Source organism: Diplotaxodon limnothrissa, linkage group LG15, assembly GCF_057381915.1.
Source record: "Diplotaxodon limnothrissa isolate DT_005_m linkage group LG15, D_limnothrissa_male_GT1.1, whole genome shotgun sequence".
Classification (NCBI taxonomy): domain Eukaryota; kingdom Metazoa; phylum Chordata; class Actinopteri; order Cichliformes; family Cichlidae; genus Diplotaxodon; species Diplotaxodon limnothrissa.
Window position 1 is genome coordinate 1,665,404 of NC_140610.1, and position 22,051 is coordinate 1,687,454.

Sequence of the window (22,051 nt, forward strand, 5' to 3'; positions counted from 1 at the left end):
TTTAAAAAATGTATTGCTTCCAAAATGCATTTTCACAGGAAAATTTGCACTAAGATAGAATTAACTCAACTTCCACATCTGATTTGTCAGATCTTCTCTGATGATTATTGCAGTCTAATAGATTAGACGCATTTACACTCGTTTTTATCAGCTGTGTTGCATCACTGAAGCTGGCTCAGCCTCTCAGCATGGGACAGAGCAGAGAGATCACTCTTGGTTAATTTTTAACTGGACTGTAAACTGACTCTCGCTCTTGTATATAAAGAGGACATTTCAGAGCAGCTGCCTGCAGCAGAGAGGACTTTAAAGGTAAGAACATTGCTTTATTAGCCAACCACTGAATGGATTTCAGGAAACTTAAACATTATGTTTGGAAATGAAGTGCAGACAGTCCAGATCCTGCTCTGATTGTGTCCTAATTCATTTCCCACTGTTATCCCTGGAAGTGTTAACTTTAAATGCTTGTATTTCTCTTGACAGTGCTCTAAAGATGCGTGGTCTCGTTGCTAGTTGTGCGCTCGCTGCACTGCTCCTGGCCGTAGCCTTGGCCGACCACCACCACCACCACAGCTCTGCACAGAGCAACGAGGAGGACGATAGCTGCCACAGGCTCTCTGCTCCTAATGCTGACTTTGCTGTTGTCCTCTACAAAAGTCTGAATGCCAAGACTGCTGCTGGAAACAACATCTTCTTTTCGCCACTGGGCATCTCCACTGCCCTGTCCCTGCTATCTACTGGGGCCCGCGGTGAAACCCACAGCCAGCTGTTCTCCAGCCTGGGCTACAGCACCTTAAACCAGACTCAGGTCAACGAAGCCTACAAGCATCTTTTTCACATGCTTGGAGAAAGCCAGGAGAACCAAAAGCTGGATGTTGGCAATGCTGCTGCGGTGCGCTCCGGCTTCAGTCCTCTGGAGCAGTTCTTAAATGACATCAAGCAGTACTACTCTGGTGAAATCTTTCAAGTTGACTTTACCAAACCTGAAGAGGCTGCAGCTGAAATCAACAAGCACATTGCCAGCAAAACCAACGACAAGATCAAAGACATGGTGAAGGACTTGGACCCTGAAATGGCAATGGTCCTTATCAACTACGTCTACTTCAGAGGTAAGACGCATGCAGACAGAACAGACAGTGTCAGCCAGGTGTTCTCTGGTTCAAGGTTTTCACAGATAGAGATTAGCACAAATACACGAAACGAACAAGTCTGAAGGATGCAACGATTTCAAATAAGTACCCACTATCAATATCGACTTGATGTGACCCGTTACAGGACAGTGGGAGAAACCTTTCGACGGTAACAGAACACGCAAAGAGGAATTCCATGTGGATGGAAGCACCACAGTTGAGGTGGACATGATGAGGAGGACGGGACGCTACAACTTCTACAGAGACGACGGGAACCACGCCACGATTTTGCAGCTGCCGTACAAGGGCAACACCTCCATGATGATTGTTTTCCCCGATGAAGACAAAATGAATCAGGTGGAGGCTGTCATCAGCAAAGATCAGCTCAGGCGCTGGCACGATTCCTTCTTCAGGACGTAAGAGAGCACCTCGTAAGTGGCTGTTTGTGGTTGCGTATTTTTCTGGGACTCTTACACGGGTGTTTTTCTCTTGTATTTGTTTCTCAGTAACGTGAATCTCGGCATGCCAAAGTTTTCCATCTCTGCCGAAGCCTCCCTGGATGACACGCTGAAAGAAAGTGGAATAACGGACGCTTTTGGAGACAAAGCTGATTTTTCTGGCATGTCTAATGAGGTCCCGCTCAAAGTCTCAAAGGTAGGATCACTGAATATGACTTCATTGTTTTGTCCACTTCATGGACTCAAATGTGACATTGGCTCTTGTGTCCTGGTTCCTCCAACAGGTGTCTCACCAGGCGGTGCTAAGCGTGGATGAAACAGGAACGGAGGCTGCTGCTGCCACCACTGTCGAGATCATGCCAATGAGTCTGCCCCTAGCCATAACACTCAACAGACCCTTCCTGCTCTTCATCCTTGAGCATTCAACAAAGAGCATCCTCTTCATGGGCAAGATCAACAACCCCACAGCCTAAGGATGCCCTTAGTGCGCCACATTTGTTCCATTTTCACGCTGCAGCAGTAGCTCCGGGGGTTATCTTTACCTCGGGATCTTAAAATGATGCGGAGGTGCCGCTGTAATAATAAGAACGCTGGGGAAATGATGTTTAGCCAATAGTGTGATGAATATGACAACACATCTGTCATTACATAACAGAAATGAATCTGTCTGTCAGCATCAAACATTTATTACTAAAAACCGAACTTGGCCAGAGGCAAAGATGTCTGAAAAAAAAACAAACACAAGTCAAAGAAGCCTCTACTAACACAGCACATCAGCTTTTGTGTGGCCGGTTGTGTTTTGAATTTGGTTCAACATGAAGTGAAATAAAAACTTTCCATGAACACAGGCCATGTTATATTATTTCATTTGTTTCAGTCCAGTGATCTTTATTATTCTACAATGAAGTCAGTGTCACTGCTGTAAGGCTCTTATCTGTTATTTACAGTTAATCTTAGGCAGAATTAAAAATATGATCTCACTCTGACCTGCTGATGGAGCTCAAGACACTTCATTCAGATTTCATCAGTCCCCGAGTATCCATAGAAGCTGCCGTTTTAATTTCGGACTTAAGGTTGAGATTAATTGGGGGATTTTTTTGCCTGGTGAGTCATCATCAAAGATCAGTTTGCGATCAAATCCCAGCCACAGAGTCAGTCCTCATCCTCACCTGAACGTGTTCTGTAAGGCCCGGGAACTCGTTCACACCTGACACCAGCCTGTTCGCACACACCCACATGCCCACAGACTGCGTTTTCTAAATATTTATATATGAAAGAAAAAGAAGATATTACTTTATCATCATTATTATATGATTTTATCAAACAGATTTATATTATTTACAGTTAAATCTAAATCTAACTCTTCAAAATAAGAAACAGATTCCATGAAATATGGTGTGAACAGCAAGTGTTGAGGAAACAAACTTGTCATGTTGCCTGGCAACCACCTAGCAACAGGCTAAAAATACCCATTTGTAACCTTTACAAAGTTTATGACATCCGTATCATTTTAGGTTTGCAACAGTAACACACACACACACACACACACACACACACACACACACACACACACACACACACACACACACACACACACACACACAGAATCGTACAGTGACTGTCGTTCATCACTTAGTCTTAGGAAAGCTTTAATAGTGGAAGCTGAGACGTTGCTCACGAGCCCGGGCTTTGTGTAGCCGGTGTGTTCCTGCGTTGTCTGACAATGAAGGGTAAAAGAAACCAAGACCTCGCTCCAGCTCCTACAACCAAATGCAAACAGTAGGGAAGAGGGTCAGCTCCACCCACCACAACTCCCAAGCTAGCAAGAATGACCTGTTCATGCTAGCACTGACTGTGCCTATAACACATGTGACACACACGTACTGCACATTTACATTTACAGCATCTAGCAAAGACAGACACAATGACTGAACTAAAGACACACAATCAGAAATATCAGGGTGGCTAAATATACATTATGTGTTGCAGTGTTGGGGACGACACCGACCTCCCCCACAGGGGAATTGTAGAAAAGGGGAGAGGCCAAAGGGGAGCACTGTTTATAGGGGTGCACCAAAGAAGAAGAACAGTGAGGAGGGGCTCCAACTGATAATGAACAAAACTACAGGCTTGAAGGTCCTAACAGTCGGGTATAACAGGAAGGGTTTGGGGTCTAGAACACATTTTGTGTAATTATAACAATATGTCATTTATGACCCGGTTACATTTGCACAGGATAGAATGAGGAAAGCGCTTTACTCACATTCCACAGAAGTGTTCCTTCCTGAAGCTGAGTAACAGCAGGTGTGTTTTCCCAGCACACGCCGACATGACACAAGAGGAAATGCACAGTAAACATGTTCAACAGGAATGATGGCTGCATATTTAAGCTGGGCTCCCTGAACACACCAGGGCCTCTGTCAGTGTTCACAGTGGTTTGCTGTTTCCCCACACACACACACACACACACACACACACACACACACACACACACACACACACACACATTCCTTAAATTCCTTTAATTAATTATCATATATTATGAGGTCAACATGGACACATCTACAGAAACATGTATATAGTACAGCAGCACCTGAGCACAGCAGGAGACCCACAACAAGGGATCATTAGTATAGGTACAGAGTCATGCACAGATATTCTGGGGGGCGGGCGCCCAAGTCAAAAATTATGTACTTAAGTATATATAAAGTATAAGTAATTTTGCCTAGGACAACATCAGTTCATTGGTAAGTTTCAATCTTTTTTGAACAACTACAGCAGCATCGCTTGTCTTCTTTTCACCTTTGCATATGTTTACTTCTGTCAGGCCTTTAGATCTTTAGTCGGTCGGGGAGGTGATTAAGTTTGCTCAATGACACAAGCAACCAGTCAAATAACAAATAACATAAAGGTTAGTTTTAAATAAGCATGACAGGTTGACTATGAGCAGTCATCTGAACTCTTGCATTAATACTTGCCTAATACATTATTATCCACCAGACAAAACAGCTGATAGTGTTCGTGCTGTTTAACTCCTTTAGCTTTCAATGAATATTAATACCAAGGTCAGTCTTGCTGTCTGGTCTCAGTATGATTTCTCTTCCCAGTTGATCATGATCGTTAAAAGGAAGCCAGCTTGTCTATTTTCCAGAAATGATTTAAACTGGAAGTAATTTGAATTGACAGATTTCAATGTTTTCCCACATTTTTAAATGGCTCCAGATTTCTGCCATCTTGAGTATTTTGCCAGGACTTCTCCAGGCTTGTATGTTTGCGTGATTCTGATTTTTTGTTTTTACCAAAAACACCCTGACCCACCCAGAGTTATTTCCATGTCCTGTTGAGCAAGTTAGGTTGTTTAAACAAAGTCAGTAGAATCGATCCAGAAGAGAGAAGGCTGATCTTTGTTAATCTGTAAACTGTCAGCTGACTGCCTTTAAGCTTGCTTAAATATAGAGTTTCTGGAAACGTCACTGCAGAAGATGTTAGTGGTAAGCATCAGTCTCTATTAGTTCTACGTTTTAGGTACTTAAATGTAAGAAGTAAACGACAGTTAAGAGATTTAAAGATGATTTTTAGGATGTAATCACGTGGTTTTAGCAGACATGACATTACTCAGCATTCATTGTCTGCTTCCTTCGTTGGTATCATCAGTTATATTGTATACAATGTTACAACACAGCTGAACTACTGGTTACTACTTTACCAGTGTATCAAAAAATCGCTGAAGGGTGAAGTGCCTTTACCTTTAAATATCTATTTCTATTCTGTCAATAACAGACATATGACTTTATTATTTTAGTGATGCTCATGATTCAACTCACAGTTGTACATCTGCTGTGGGAGAGACACTTTCAAATCCCTCAAATATCTTTTAGAGCTAAATCTCTATTATAATACCTGCTGTGTTGAGGAAGCTGAAATACATCCGTGGTGACCTACACTCACTGGGTGTTTTTGAACAGTCATCTAATGGGCAGTAACTCAACTACTTACAGGTGCTGTATTACTGGCAATCAGACCGTTTAGTCGAGTTGTCTGCCTGACAGTCCAGGTAACTTCTTGGGTTTAAAATCCAGCCTTTGTTGTTTGCACAGAGTGACTTCTCAGCTGGTAGCTTTGGGATCTGTTACAAGCAGCTTTGCAGAAATATGCTGTTATAAGAGATGCTCATGAAAATTCTACTTTTTTCATCTGATGAACTTGTCAGTAGTGGTTTTCAGTACAGCTCAGTAATAATGTGGCAATAGTGCAGTAAGGTGGAAATAAGAAAGCAATGATATGGAAATATTAAATCATTACTATGAAATTACAATGTAAAATCCAGGAAACTACCAAATAATATATTGTATCAGCAGTGGTTTTATCCAGAAATGTGGAAACAAATATACGCCATATATATGAGTCAAAACTCTTATATGTACCAATATACTGATAACAATATAATAACATGTTAGGAATAACATAGTAATATTTGTGGATCACAAAAGATGACTTGATTGTGACCTCATAAAAATAAGTAAATAAATAATGTAATAAGTAATATCAGCATTCTTCTTATTTTTAATGCCATATCCTGAAACTACCTGATTCAATCTAATTCAATGGTTTTAACTCATAAAGTCATGAAATTATGACTCAAGGACTGATGATGGAAAAACCTTACTTGGAGCTCATTTTGTATCATTTTAACTTTGCTTTTTGATCCACAGACTCTAAAGATGCATTTCTGTAGCTGTGCACTCATTGCACTGTTGCTCGCTGTAGCCTCGGCAGACCACCATCTCCACCACAACCGTGGTTCTGAAGACCATATGAGCTGCCACAAGCTCTCTGCTCCTAATGCTGACTTTGCCATTGCCCTGTACAAACGTCTGAATGCGAGGACTGCTGCTGGAAACAACATTTTCTTCTCACCACTGGGCATCTCCACTGCCCTGTCCGTACTGTCTACTGGGGCCCATAGTGAAACCCACAGCCAGCTGTTCTCCAGCCTGGGCTACAGCACCTTAAACCGGACTCAGGTCAATGAAGCCTACCAAGCATGTCAAGCAGCATTACTCTGGTGAGGTCTTACAAATCAACTTTACTAACCCTGCTGAGGCTGCAGATAAAATCAACAGACACATTGCCAATAAAACACAGGACAAGATCAAAGATATGGTGAACGATGTTGACCCTGAAACCATGATGATGCTCATTAACTATGTCTATTTTAAAGGTAAGCAGCCTGATCAAGTCTATTGTTAGGCTACAACAGACAAACATGGCGTTAACGCCATAACCATATTAACACGACAAATCCCCGCTAGCGAGTTAGGGTTAGCTTGCCTTAACTTGCTAACAAGGATTTGCTGCGTTAATGCGGTTATGGCGTTAACGTCGTATCAGCGAGATTAATGCTGACAGCACTAAGGCTGACACATCCCAATAATGTCAACACGACTCTCCACTGTGTCGTGCAGGATACTGGGAGAAACCGTTTATTAGAGAATGGACACATGAGGACGACTTCCACGTTGACGGCAGTACCAAAGCTCAGGTTGACATGATGATGAGGATGGATTACTACCACTTCTATGAGGATGTAGTTAACCACGCTAGCATCATCGTGCTGCCATACAACAGTAACTATGATGATTGTCCTTCCTGATAAATTCTGGATGAAGACTGTGGAGAGAAACAGCAACAAGGACGACATAAGAAAGTGGCAAAACTCAGCATCTATGATGTAAGATTTATTGCATTATGTCTGAATATTCCTGCTTGCTAGTAGATGGAGACTGTTGTCAAAATGACCTATTGCTGTTTTATATCACTCCTGTTATTAACTTTGAGTGTCCAAGTACATTTACATTGATGCGTACTGTAGATGAAATGCGTTACAAGCGTATGATGTATTCATATAGTCTTTAAATCATTTTTGACCAGAATCTGTTCTTCAATGTGCTCATTCAACAGATATGTAGGGATGTTTTTGTGCTTTCCACAATGTCCATAAAGATGAGAAGCGTTCTGTATCATAGTGATGCTGAAAAACGAGTTCATACATTTATTACTTCCAGGCTGGATCGTTGTAATTCATTATTATCCGGTTATCCTAAAAGCCTTTCATTTCGTCCAAAATGCTGTCACGAGAGTACTGACAGAGACTAGCAAGAAGGAGCAAATTTCTCCTCACATGTGGTTCCAGGGGTATTTAAAAGTAGAACCTTCAGCTTTCAGGTTCCTCTTCTGTGGAACCAGCTTCCAGTTTGGATTTGGATTTGAGATTAGGCTAAAAACTTACCTTTTTGATAAAGCTAACAATAATAAGAAGGTAAGAAGTATGTAATCAGTTCCATTTGTTTGCCTGTCTGTTTGTTGGCAGGTAGCATTCACAGTTTTCAGATTTTGTGTGATGGTAGATAATAGCAGCTCAAACACATTTCATTTACATTGAATTTTGGAGAAAATTGGGTCAAGGTCACATCAAATGTAAAAATCTTTAGAAGGATTTGAATTCTCTGATTACTCTTGTTAGGGCTTCACCCTGAGATCATGGACAGGACCTCAGGGTGAAGAGGGCGTCTACTCTGGGAAGCTCAGAGTAATATTCCTAACTGTTGCAGATAATGTGGTGCTGTTGGCGTCATCAGAGCACGTCTTTCCAAATAAAAAGGAGTGGTTGGTGGCTTAGTGAGAACTAGATAAAACAAGAGTCAGAACCTCTCTTTGCAGGAAACGAGTGATGCGAAGTTGAAGTGGCAGATTTGTGTGGTGTCAGCAGTAATGTGGACATTGTAGTGATGAAGACTTATGATCCTGATCCAGTTAGTAAAAGAGGAACAACCTGTAATTTAACAGTCCGTTTTTCTATTTCTCAGGTATATAGATCTTACGATTCCAAAATCTTCTATAACCGCTGATGCCTCGTTGAAGAACATATTGCAGGAAATGGGCATAACCAGTGCCTTTGAGAACCATGCCGATTTCTCTGGTCTGTCCAATAACAGTCGGCTCAAAGTCTCGAAGGTGGGCAAACATTTCTCTTTTTGGTTCTGATTCTGAGACACTTAAAGACTCATTACAGAGTAAGAAATTAGCATCTGACCGTCTCCTTTCTTTTTCACCCACAGGCATCTCACAAGGCCACGCTTAGTGTCACTGAGATGGGAATAGAGGCAGCAGCCGTCAGCATCTTTGAAATGTTCGAAGCGCCACCAACAATCAAAATTGACAGGCCGTTCTTGGTTTTCATTTTGGAAAACTGCACTAAAAGCATCCTCTTCATGGGGAAGATCAACAATCCAACAGCTTCATAATTGCACATACTTGTGAGATGATATTAAGGTCACAGTTGCCATAATAAAGATCCTGTCATGATTAAAAACACTGACCTTTATTTATGAGGTTATCTGTCTGCACACGTTGATTTTCTGGTCAACAAAAACGACATTAGTGACATTTTCTTTCAGGTAAATAGCAAGTTTGGAAACATTATGTCAAATATTTGATTTATATTTGAAGGTTGCTCGTATAGAAAACTGTTCCGCGCGTATATAAAACAGGTCTGCGGCTCTGAACCGTAGTAAAGGGACCTCTGGCTGATACGTCGGGTTCGTGTCGGCTCGTAGCTGAAAACTAGCTTTACTTTGTTGTCTGGGTCAACTTTGCTAGCAGAGACAGAGAGAGGCGTTGAAAGGCTCCAACAGAACTTATTGTTTCAGAGGAAACACGAACACAGCGTACAGTCGAGTCTTAACAGCTTACTTACAGCTGGGCTCGTCAGGCTCTCTGTTTGGCTGCAGTGGTTATTATTATATTTACATGCTTCCAGCTCCCGTTTCTGCTCGATGACAACTCGTACTTTTCCTTTTTCTCCTCCATCGCTCACAGACACATCACGGGTCCATCCTCCCTGCAGCACGGACTACACTGCCCATCAGGCTGCATGCTTTAGGGCGATGCCTATAACACTCTATTGCCTTCATATTAAAACATTTTTTGAATAAAATAAATAAAAGTCTTTCTTCACGCAAATAGAGGTGACATGGGCCGTGAGGTTGAGACACAGACATGAGAGCCTCTCAATGTGTGTTTTGTTTGGGTTTGTTTGGCGTGGAATTACCAAAAATAGAGAGGGGACAGCCTAACATATGAAAACCTTTTATTTCAACAAAGAAACTGTATTCTGAATACCACCTTTTTAAACAGTAACTGTAATGGAATACAGTTGCTCATATTTTAACCGGTACATGTATTCCTTTACTCCCCAACACTTGTTGTGCCATCCTTGAGAGCACTACTGCAATCAAGTATCTGCAATAACTAACAATGACTCTTTTGATCCATTGGAGGAATTTTCACTCGTTTCTTTGTGACATTGTTTTAATTCAGCCACACTGGAGGATTTGAACCCATTTAAGTTCATGCCAAAGCATCTCAACTGGTTTTGAGTTACTTTTATTTTGTCCCATAGGACCAGGTAGGTTTGGCTATATTTTTCCCTTAATACAATTAATGATTAAAAAACAGCATTTTGTGTTTACTTTGAGAGTTTAGTAGTAAAATTAATCTGATGATCTGAGACGTGCAGGTGTGACAAATATGCAAAAATACTAAGAAATCAAAAAGGGGGAAAATAGACTCAAGGGACTTAATAACATGCCACTGCATTTCTTTGTAAATTCACTTTTTTGTTATATGCAAATGAAAACTCGTGTGTTGCTTTTCATTACCTTTTAAGGAATGAATCAGTAAATACCAAAAAACGTAAGCACAATACATTTTTGAAGTGAAATAACTGCAGGTAACAATAAAAGAATCAATCAGTAATTAGTGTCCCCCTTGATTTTGGCATTAATATACCTCCATATGGACAAGCATAATTTCGGGATGTCATCCTCTGGGGTGGCAACCCACACTTCAGTCAGTGCTGTCCGGAGTTGCTGCTTGTCTGAGGAATTAGATTCACTCTGTCACTCAAATGACTCCGCAGTTCTTCTGTGAGCATGAAATCAGGGCTCATTGTTGACCATTTCCCACCTGTCACATCAATGTCATCCAGCAACTGCATGGACACATGGGCAAGCACCGTCCTCCTTGTCATCCCTGTCCCTGATGCGAGCTGCCTAAATGACTGTCGCGCAGTAGCACTCACCTCCATTGTCATGAAGTGCTTTGAGCGTATAGTCAAAGCTCACATCACATCTTCACTCCCTGCCGTCATACTATCCAGACTAGTCATGAAACTTTGTGACCTGAACATCAGCTCCTCCCTGTTCACCCACGACTGTACAGCAACACACAGCTCCAACACCGTCATCAAATTGGCAGATGACACCACCATCATCGGCTGCATTTCTGATGGAGATGAGATGGCATACAGGGCAGAGGTGAGAGCCCTGACATCACGGTGCCGCGACAACAACCTGCTGCTCAACGTCAGCAAAACCAAGGAGCTCATCGTGGATTACAGGAGACTGCAGAGAGGAGGCCACACCCCCATCCACATCGAAGGAGCAAGGGTGGAGAGAGTCAGCTGCTTCAGATTCCTGGGCATCAACATCAGCGAGGATCTGAGCTGGTCACACCATGTTGGTGGCTGGACTGGAACAAAAAATCGGCCCGAGCATTTTGACTACAGACCGGCCGCCATTATAGGAAAAATCATAAAGCCTTTGAATGAAAACACTGTTGTGACAGTGATGTACACTGTTCTGATGGTATATATGTATCAATCTATCATTCGTTTGTTGTAAGATTCAGATAATTATTTAATAAAAGTGAGACATTTTAAATGAGAATAAGAAAGAAAAGTATTTCTTTGTGCCCACCTCTCCCTGTTAATGCCCTACATGCCCCCCTGGCAACACTTTGCTAGACCCGCCCCTGCACAGTTACCAGCTGTCAGCTACTTAGAAAAGGATCCTGGTGTTATTTGTCTCTCAGAAACAGTTCATAACTTCAACTCATTCATGTCACCTAAAAGGTAAACCTGTTTCTCCATCACAGCTCTGATGATTCAGTAAGGACATCTCCTGGTTTCATCTTCATGTTTCCCTCTCACCACATATCCAAACCGACATCATGACCAGCAGCTTTACAGCTGTGGTTTCCTCTTTCTGGCGCAAAGTGTGCGATAAACAAACAAGAGAGAAAATCTTGATCATTGATCAGTTTCATGATTGAGTAGCAACAGGAGAGGGAGGGGGAGAGAATGAGAGAAGAAGAGGCCGCTGCAGCGTAAACACACAGAATAAATCCAGCTTTGTGTCTTTTTTTTCCATTCTAGCTGAAGTCCGGGACTTACAAGTCCGGACTACTTACGAATACAAGACGATTCCGTTTTTTTACAGACGGTTGGCAACTCTACAAACTAACCTTATGAATAAAAATAAAGTTCACTATCAGTAACATCATAGCACCACCCAGCTGTATATAAACTCCCTCATGCTAGCTAGTAGCAGTACGAGTTATTGTAACTGACTGTAAGAAGTCAGCACAACGAAAATAAACTCCACCTAAACTTGGTTTATATCTGACCCAGATAGACTGCAGCTCATAACTTCTTACCTGACACTCGGACCTGCCGGCACCTCGGGTCTCTCCTCCTCTTGCCTCCCCTTTCCCTCATCCACCTGATGGCCTCCCCCACTTGCTAATGGTTTTTTTTTTTTTTGTGTCCCGTTTGGATCTTTAGCATCAGAATTGTTGTCTTAAGGCCAAGAAAGATGCCAAGCGGATTTATTTTACCAAGTGGATCATCATGGCCTTGCCATATTGGTCCATTTGATTGACCTTTATTATAATTATGAATTTATTTTATTTTCAGTTGCTACAAACGGGACAGACATGACTGGGGGATAGGACAGGGAGAAAGAATGAAAGAAAGAGAGGGAGAGAAAGAAAACCAAAGGGGAGAAGAGACGGTGAGAAGGGGGGAAGAAAGAAAAAACAAACAAACAAACAAAAAAAAAACAAAACAAATGTGGCGAGACGAGGATGGGATATAAAGTAAATACTCTTTGCAGTTTTAAAAAGACAACGCCACCCTGGGAATTTCACCCAGAGAATACTGAAAGTAACACTAAATCACCAGAAAGGCACTTAGGTTCGCTATACTCAGTCCAGAGACGAGGTTCAATGATCAACAAATTCACAATTTATTAATAATTATTTAAAACACCATATAAAAGCACAATCATAAATATTCAAGTACAAATATGCTTAAAAAGGTATTCAGAGCTGAGGCTTACCAGTGGAGGGGCAGGGATGCCACACACAAACTAAAGAAAGAAAACACACCCAAAACACAAGTGCAGCACACTATCACACACACTCACACTAATAAACTAAACAAGGCAGGTGTGTACACTCAAGGGATCCCACCACCAAGGCACCCTAGTCTCCTCCACGTCGGCACTCCGCATCTGAATAAAAAGAAACAAAGAAAATTTTAATATATTACAACAAACTAATGTGTAGCACCGGGGGATAACCCAACTGCAGGACCACACTGGTGATCTACAGCTAGAAAAAGGGCCTCCCACCAGTGGTGTAACAAAAATCCAAACTACAAATCAAAAGCAATAAAACAACATACAATCTGGATAAAACTCTAAAATCTGGAGCAAACGGAATCGCCGTACTGCTCCAACTTGCCGTCCACACGACGATAAGTTAACAGTCAATCAATATGCACGCCAGCTGACTCCGATAACCGGCATGCATATGGCCGTTGTCCACGCCGACGTCCACTGTAAAAGCTGACAGCAGCAGGGAAAGAATTCCCACAACGGGAACAGACGGTAAAAGCACAGCAAGGCAAAACAGCAGCACTTCAGTTCACGTAGCTTGGCGCAAAAGGCCCACACTTCCTGCGAAACATAATAAATAATTACTATAAAAGAACAATAGAAGGCAGAGAGCGTAACAAAAGTTGATTACGTACCAAGTAAGCCGGGTCATAGAATGTAAGCAGAATAGCTCAGAGGAGGCTTCTATAGCTACGACCAGCCGCGATGGAGACTTTAGAGGAGTAACCCACAAACGATCTCTACCACACCGAGGAAGTCAGGTGACCAAAAAGGAGATCACAGGCAAGCAATGCAGAGACACTCAAATGGCCACTATTTATACCAGCGCCCCCTAATGGGCCAGGCTGAAAGTGGGTTGGACCGAGGGATAACATTCATCCTGCCACATTCTACCCCTCCTTCTTGCATCGTCGCCCCGACGATGAATTACAAAGACACCCAGATTAGTCCCAAGGCCTAAAAAATGCAGAGACAGCATGTACCCTAGGCTCAGAAATAGAGTTAGCAGCCCCTTGTGCCACCTCCCCTGTTGGTCTTGGGAGATGATGGATGTTTGAATGCTGGCCAGCTGTGGACCGGGTTGTTTTTCGCACCACCACATTTCTTGTATCAGAACTCGTAGAGGGAGCAGGAAGAGAGCTAGATGGAACTGGTGCTACACTCGGAGTAACTGTACAAGTGGCTGGGACATCGGAAGTTCGGTCTTCTGGCCGGAGCAACAACTCAGGGCTACTTGGAATCACTGCCACTGGGCTGTAAGATGGTGAAACATTTACTTGAGGAGCTCCTACGCTCAGGAATAACAGGTCACTGTCACTTGATGAGTCATGTCCTGGTTCTGGGGAGGATATTTCTGGGCCACGTGGGCTACTGCTTGGAGCAGGCCCTTCTGATGGTGTGGCTGCCGTTATCACAGCCTTCAACAAGGTACGATGAACATGCTTCACACTGCTGGGATCATCTGCAGGTGCAATGGTATATACTGCCCCACCTCCTTTAGGTGCCTTCAGGATTCTATATACCACGGGTTTCCATCGATCTTGGATTTTACATCTCCCTCTTCCACTCAGATCGCGCAGGAACACCAACTGGCCATTGTTCAATGGTGCCTCTTTCTGCGGTCGGCAGCCAATTGCAATCGTTCCTTGGCTCCTTCATGTACAACCTGTAGCCGGGCTTGATGCTCCTGAATCCACTCGTGCACATCTCCACTGATGGGGTCCGGTACTCTGCCCAACAGAAAGTCCACTGGCAACCTGGGTTCTTGCCCAAACATCAATAAGAATGGGGTTTCCCCAGTAGCCTGATGGGGAGTGGTATTATAACAGTAGAGTAACTGGGGCAAACATACATTCCAGTCTCTTTTTCTGGATACTGGCAGGGTCCGCAACAAATTGTGTAAAGTCCTATTAAAACGTTCACACTGACCATTTCCAGCCGGATGATAAGGAGTAGTGTGGGACTTCTCGATACCATAAAACCTGCAGAGCTGCTGGATCAGGGAGCTTTCAAAGTTACGACCCTGATCGGAATGGATACGCGCTGGTACACCAAACTTCGAAAACCACTCAGTCACGAGAACCTGGGCCACTGTAGCAGCACATTGGTCACGAGTGGGGACAGCCAATGTATACTTGCTGAAAACATCAGTCATCACCAAAACGTTCTCCAGCCCATTCCGGGAAGGTTCGAGCAAGGTGTAATCAATGGCCAAGATTTCATTTGGTCGAGAAGCCAACAAATGTCCCATGAAACTTTGAGCTGCTGGTTGGGTGTCTTTTGCAACTTGGCAACGTTCGCATCTCTGACACCAACGAGCTACCTCAGCAGACATACCTGGCCAATAGCACCGTGAGCGGAGAAGCGCTAGGGTCCTTTCCACACCTTGATGGCCGTGCTCCTGATGAACATGAGTCAACACCTGCTCAATTAGTGCACTAGGCAGCAAAAGCTGAAGTACCACCTCGGCACCGTCAGGACGATGAACCTGACGATACAGAACTCCTTCCCTTTCAATCAGACGATCCCATTGTCGTAGCAGCACCAGAGCAAGTGGAGCAAGCTGCTGCCGCTCCTCAAAGCTGGGTCGCTGCTTCCGTCTCCAGAACACCAAGATCTCCTTTATCACTGGGTCGACCTGTTGGAGGGCATGAAGATCAGGAGTAGTGAGATGGGGCAAAACCGTAATGGCAGCTTGTGATACCTCAGCTGGTCCCAGCCGCAAGGCTTGTTGAAGAGGTCCAGGCAAGGCTGTACCAGGAACCATGGCTTTAATCTCCTGAGGATCAGGTGGATGCTGGCGAGATAAAGCGTCTGCGTTCTTATTACTCCTTCCTGACCTGTACTTTAAGTCGAAGTCGAACGAAGCGAGCTGAGCTGCCCAGCGCTGTTCAGTAGCCCCAAGTTTAGCAGAAGACAAGTGACTAAGAGGATTGTTGTCGGTGTAAACAATACACTTATGGCCCAACAAGTACTCTCTAAATTTCTCAGTCATGGCCCACTTAAGTGCCAAAAACTCCAGCTTCATGGAGCTATAATTTAGCATATTGCGCTCAGGGGGCCTCAAACCCCGACTGGCATAGGCTATTGGCCTCACTTTACCTCCCTGCTCCTGGGAAAGCACTGCCCCTAGGCCGGCATGGCTGGCATCCACTTCTAAAATAAAAGGCAAAGAGAAATCTGCATAAGCCAGCACTGGTGCTGTCGTCAGCTTAGTCTTTAATGCCTCAAAACTTTGAGCACACTCTGCAGTCCAGTTCTCCGCGACACCATGCTCTGACCTCTTCTTTGATTTTCTGCCTCCCCACTCTGCCACCAGTCTATGCAGAGGTGCCGCCAACTTGGCAAAACCCTCCACAAAACGGCGATAATAGCTGGCAAACCCAAGGAAGGAGCGTAGTTCCGAAACAGTCTTAGGAGGCTGCCAGTTAGCCACCACTTCCACCTTGCTAGGGTCCGTAGAGACACCTTGATCGGAGATGACATGGCCTAGGTAGCGAACCTCCCGCTGGAAAAAGGCACATTTGGCAAGCTTGGCTTTTAAACCTTCCTGCTGAAGCCGACCTAGCACCACATCCAGCCGCTCAAGATGTTGCGATACTGTTGATGAAAAGATTACAATGTCATCAAGATAGAGAAGCAGAGACTGGCACTGTTGATCACCGAAAAGGCGTTGCATTAGTCTCTGGAAGGTGCTAGGGGCATTACAGAGCCCAAATGGCATTCGGTTCCATTCAAATAGGCCGAAAGGAGTACAGAAGGCAGTCTTGGGCCTATCCTCTTCCGTAACTGGGACCTGATTATAGCCACTTGCTAAATCCATGGTGGAAAACCAACGGGCACCAGTCAGCGCATCTAAGGATTCTTCAATGCGCGGCAGGGGGAATGCATCTTTCCTTGTCTTGTTGTTCAGTTGCCGATAATCAACACACATGCGCGGGCTGCCATCCTTCTTCTTAACGAGCACAATGGGAGAAGCATAGGGGCTGCTACTCTCTCTAATCACCTTGGCCCCTAACAACTGGTTAATATGCTCTTTCACAACCTCGTACTCTGAAGGGGGGATGCGCCTGTAACGCTGCCGCACAGGGATATCGTCTAAGAGTGGAATGTCATGGGAGATCAAGTTAGTGCAACCCAAATCAGTATCATGAGCAGAAAAGACAGAGCTGTATTTCTTAAGGAGAGACCTCACCTGTCCCTGTTCCTCTGCTGACAGTTTAGACAAATCAATCCCTTCCATCTGATCCTGCACAGTAGGAGTGGCGGTGTGAGATGCCATTGTGGCTACGTTAGGGGGTATTTCTGTCACACCAGCGGGCAAACTGACCACATGAACATCTTCCAGGGTCCCTATAACGGTCCTGGGGTGAAGCAAGACCGCCGTGGTCCCTACATTAACAACTGGTATGTATGCAGTACCTCTAACCACTCGAACCAATGCAGGGGACGCTAAAAGTCCAGCAGGCAAGTTAACATCATTAGGTTCAAATAACACGGTGGCACCTGAATATTGCTCCGAACAGGTGGCGGCCACTACTTTCATTACACCACCCGGAATGCAACATGCTCGCTTACCCCTCACTCTCACATGGCCAGACAAATCCAGTGGGGCTCTTATACTAACATCATGGCACTTTTGCAGCGCCTGCACAAGGGGTTTAGGGGCCTCGGTGACAAAGCCCAAACTAAACAATGCTTCACCGTGTTGCCCAAAAAGCTCGTGGTAACACTTCCGAATGACATTCATCCCCAATACACCCGGAACCGTGGAAGGTCCTGCACCTGGAGGATCTTTAACGACCAACACGCCACACTGTGGAAGAAACTTGTCACAGAGCTCTACACTTAGCTCGATATAGCCAAGGTAAGGAATGGACAACCCATTAGCCGCTTTAAGCTGCAACCAATGACAAGCTTGGAGATGCTCTTGACCCCAGGACTCAAAATGCTGGCGGAAAAAACTTTCAGTAATGGTGGAGACCATGGACCCCGTATCAACCAAACAAGGTACTTTTATACCGCCCATGTCCACATCTATATGAGGACAGGATGAAATTAATTTGGAGACTGCCTCTGGACCATTAGAAGCAACCCTTGAGCCAATAGACACCCCACCCGAACTGTGGCTCGGCAATACGGAGGGTGCTAGTTTTCCGAAGCCGTATTTAAAGGAGAGTGCCTGCGATTATGCAGAGGGGCCTGCGAAGGAGGCCGGGAACGAGGGACGCGTTCCCCATCACACTCCCGAGCAAAATGTCCAGGTTGCTGACAACGACGGCATATAATGGAGTCGCCCCGTCCTGAGCGAGGCATTCGATGGGGGCCCTGCAATCGAGCAATGCTCTGAGTGAGCTGATTAAGTTGCTCCTGCTGGCGCTTTAACAATTCCTTCATCTCGCTCATCTCAGACAAATGGGTAGACTGAGCTATTCCTGAGGGACCGCTATGGACCCCATACTGAATGCCATAAACAGAAGGGACAGAACTGCTTCTATGCCTAACGCCACTAGGCAACCCTTCACGTTCCCACCTAATAGCTTCCCCTCTAATCTCCAGCAATGTCAGTGTTGGCTGCCTCCTTACTAGCTGCTTTAACTCCCGCCGCAAGGTACTATCTAAGACCTGTTCAACAAATTGATCTCTTAATAAAACGTCAGCATTGGGCATGCCATTGGGGGCACTCGATTTAACTTTTTCCATAAGACCCAAGAGAGCGAGGGAAAACTCTTGCAGTGTCTCACTTTCCTGCTGTTTTCTAGAGAAGAAAGCTTCCTGCAATGCTACATAGGAGTCTGAACAGCCATACAGTTCTTGCAATATAGTGATTATCTTAGCAGGATCAGTCCTCTCTGCACTAGAGCGATATTTGATCTCCTCACGTGCTTCCCCTTCTAGGTGGTCAAACAGGAAAAATGCTTTATCAGCCAAAGACAAATGACGTGCTCTAGCACAACCTTCTATTTCCTCCAACCATTCATTCAACCCTATACCTGATTTTCCTCTAAACATAGGGCACTTTCTGTCACGGGGCACAAAAACTAGTCTCTCTGCTACAGAGACACCAGCCGTAGGGGGGTTAACAGATGATGCAGTTGAAGTAGAAGGTGTAGCACTAGTACCTGACCCATCAGCCCTCTCCTGACGCAGCCTCTCATTGTCTGCTTTCAGCTGCGCGATCAAGTCCCTGAGTTCCTGTAACTCTTCCTCCATCTCTGTAACACAGCTGTGAAATCCCACACCAAAGTAGCTGCTGCTTTGCCTTTATTCTGTACAAAATAATATAAAAAAAACAATTTACGTTACACCAAACAAAAAAAGAAGAACACACGTCTCTGTTTTAAAGAGTATATCCTGTCGACAACAACGCCAAGTTTGTGGCGAGACGAGGATGGGATATAAAGTAAATACTCTTTGCAGTTTTAAAAAGACAACGCCACCCTGGGAATTTCACCCAGAGAATACTGAAAGTAACACTAAATCACCAGAAAGGCACTTAGGTTCGCTATACTCAGTCCAGAGACGAGGTTCAATGATCAACAAATTCACAATTTATTAATAATTATTTAAAACACCATATAAAAGCACAATCATAAATATTCAAGTACAAATATGCTTAAAAAGGTATTCAGAGCTGAGGCTTACCAGTGGAGGGGCAGGGATGCCACACACAAACTAAAGAAAGAAAACACACCCAAAACACAAGTGCAGCACACTATCACACACACTCACACTAATAAACTAAACAAGGCAGGTGTGTACACTCAAGGGATCCCACCACCAAGGCACCCTAGTCTCCTCCACGTCGGCACTCCGCATCTGAATAAAAAGAAACAAAGAAAATTTTAATATATTACAACAAACTAATGTGTAGCACCGGGGGATAACCCAACTGCAGGACCACACTGGTGATCTACAGCTAGAAAAAGGGCCTCCCACCAGTGGTGTAACAAAAATCCAAACTACAAATCAAAAGCAATAAAACAACATACAATCTGGATAAAACTCTAAAATCTGGAGCAAACGGAATCGCCGTACTGCTCCAACTTGCCGTCCACACGACGATAAGTTAACAGTCAATCAATATGCACGCCAGCTGACTCCGATAACCGGCATGCATATGGCCGTTGTCCACGCCGACGTCCACTGTAAAAGCTGACAGCAGCAGGGAAAGAATTCCCACAACGGGAACAGACGGTAAAAGCACAGCAAGGCAAAACAGCAGCACTTCAGTTCACGTAGCTTGGCGCAAAAGGCCCACACTTCCTGCGAAACATAATAAATAATTACTATAAAAGAACAATAGAAGGCAGAGAGCGTAACAAAAGTTGATTACGTACCAAGTAAGCCGGGTCATAGAATGTAAGCAGAATAGCTCAGAGGAGGCTTCTATAGCTACGACCAGCCGCGATGGAGACTTTAGAGGAGTAACCCACAAACGATCTCTACCACACCGAGGAAGTCAGGTGACCAAAAAGGAGATCACAGGCAAGCAATGCAGAGACACTCAAATGGCCACTATTTATACCAGCGCCCCCTAATGGGCCAGGCTGAAAGTGGGTTGGACCGAGGGATAACATTCATCCTGCCACACAAACAAAAAAAAACAAAACACCTGGGTCACCTGTATGGAGAAAAAAAACAGAAGAGAAAGCAAACAACAAAGAGCAACATAATAAAAAAAACGGCACCATCACAATAAACTAGCTAGCAGTAGATATCAGTAGATACTAAATAATAAACGATATTGTGCAACACGCAAGATAGACAGCGCACAATGTGCTTTGAGGCAGCAGCCAAGAAAGCTGTAGTCCGCGTCTGTGAATACCTGTGTGCACACCTGTGTGCATACCTGTGTGGATCAGCATGCTTGCATTCCAAAGGTTTCTCCATGTAACGATCTGCTAGAGGGTGTGGGGGGGCCACAGCCCCGTCCTCCAGGGCATGAAGCAGGTATGGAGGAGATCAAAACTCCAGACATCCAGAGGCCCCCAGAACACAAGAGACCAAGGAAGACCAACAGAGGGGCAGCTGCGCCACTGTCCCAGAAAGAGCTGAGGAGAGTCCCAGATGAGGGCTCACTCAGCAGCCGCGGAGCAGAAGCCAGGGGAAAAGGCCCACTTGCTAATGTTACTGAATCTGTGGAAGCTCCGCCATAGCCACCACCAAACAACTGAGTTATTTTTACACATCTGCAAGCATCTGGCCAATCCACCACCTTTCACTGTTTATACCGTTACAACCCCCCCCCCCCCCCCCCCCCCCCCAGCACATCAAAACGAAATATCACCATCGGCCCACCGAGTCCAGCTATGGCTGCATATGTGTTTAGCAGTAATTTCTTTTTGTAGAGGGCCAGCAAAACAACCGTTTTCGAGGGCATTGCCATATTGGAATCCCGACTTCTCAGACGAGGTTAACCAGAACGCCGTTTACTCGAGTGTGACATTATTCCCAGGTCCGTGTTTCGATTTCACACAAAGTAACGAATAACGAGCCTATCTAAATCCCAGTAACGAGTAACGCGTTCCTGGTTTTGGCATAATAACTAGTTACCGTGCTCGTTACCACAATAATAACGTAGTTACTGTAACACGTTACTTAATAACGCGTTAGTCCCTACACTGGTTACAAATGATCTTCTTATGGCCTCTGACAGTGGACTCATCTCTGTGCTTGTCCTGCTAGACCTCAGTGCAGCGTTCGATACTGTCGACCATAATATCCTATTAGAGCGATTAGAACATGCTGTAGGTATTACAGGTACTGTAATAGACGTAGGCTGCCGGGGATTCCCATGATGCATTGAGTTTTTCCTTTCCAGTCACCTTTCTCACTCACTATGTATTAACAGACCTCTCTGCATTGAATCATATCTGTTATTAACCTCTGTCTCTCTTCCACAGCATGTCTTTATCCTGTCTTCCTTCTCTCACCCCAACCAATCACAGCAGATGGCCCCGCCCCTCCCTGAGCCTGGTTCTGCCGGAGGTTTCTTCCTGTTAAAAGGGAGTTTTTCCTTCCCACTGTCGCCAAAGTGCTGCTCATAGGGGGTCATATGATTGTTGGCTTTTTCTCTGTATGTGTTATTGTACGATCTACTGTACAATATAAAGCGCCTTGAGGTGACTGCTGCTTTGATTTGGCGCTGTGTAAATACAATTGA

The 22,051-nt window shown here is 44.4% G+C and overlaps 1 protein-coding gene and 1 pseudogene across 3 annotated transcripts; both read left to right on the forward strand.

Moving 5' to 3' along the window:
- The first annotated feature begins 230 nt into the window (after window positions 1-230).
- Window positions 231-2,433, forward strand: LOC146616785 (alpha-1-antitrypsin homolog). 2 transcript variants are annotated; one of them, XM_085372626.1, is made up of 5 exons: window positions 231-309; window positions 481-1,106; window positions 1,273-1,543; window positions 1,634-1,781; window positions 1,870-2,433. In XM_085372626.1, exons 2-5 carry the CDS (start codon window positions 491-493, stop codon window positions 2,056-2,058), a joined length of 1,224 nt encoding a protein of 407 aa, XP_085228752.1. In that variant the 5' UTR covers window positions 231-309; window positions 481-490; the 3' UTR covers window positions 2,059-2,433. The 2 variants fall into 2 exon arrangements, with proteins under 2 accessions (XP_085228752.1, XP_085228751.1); XM_085372625.1 differs by lacking the exon at window positions 231-309 and having other exon boundaries at window positions 448-1,106.
- A 2,621-nt stretch (window positions 2,434-5,054) lies between these two features.
- On the forward strand, window positions 5,055-8,889 carry LOC146616786 (alpha-1-antitrypsin homolog; annotated as a pseudogene). Its single transcript, XR_014906873.1, has 5 exons — window positions 5,055-5,076; window positions 6,298-6,806; window positions 7,051-7,316; window positions 8,452-8,599; window positions 8,704-8,889. The product of XR_014906873.1 is annotated as an alpha-1-antitrypsin homolog (transcript).
- The last annotated feature ends 13,162 nt before the right edge of the window (window positions 8,890-22,051 follow it).

Excerpts from the sequence above, each read along its gene's own strand:
- LOC146616785 (XM_085372626.1), top strand. The coding sequence starts at position 491 with ATGCGTGGTCTCGTTGCTAGTTGTGCGCTCGCTGCACTGCTCCTGGCC. Across the intron at positions 1,544-1,633 it reads CACGATTCCTTCTTCAGGAC|TAACGTGAATCTCGGCATGC; the intron begins GTAAGAGAGCAC and ends TTTGTTTCTCAG. Across the intron at positions 1,782-1,869 it reads TCCCGCTCAAAGTCTCAAAG|GTGTCTCACCAGGCGGTGCT; the intron begins GTAGGATCACTG and ends TTCCTCCAACAG.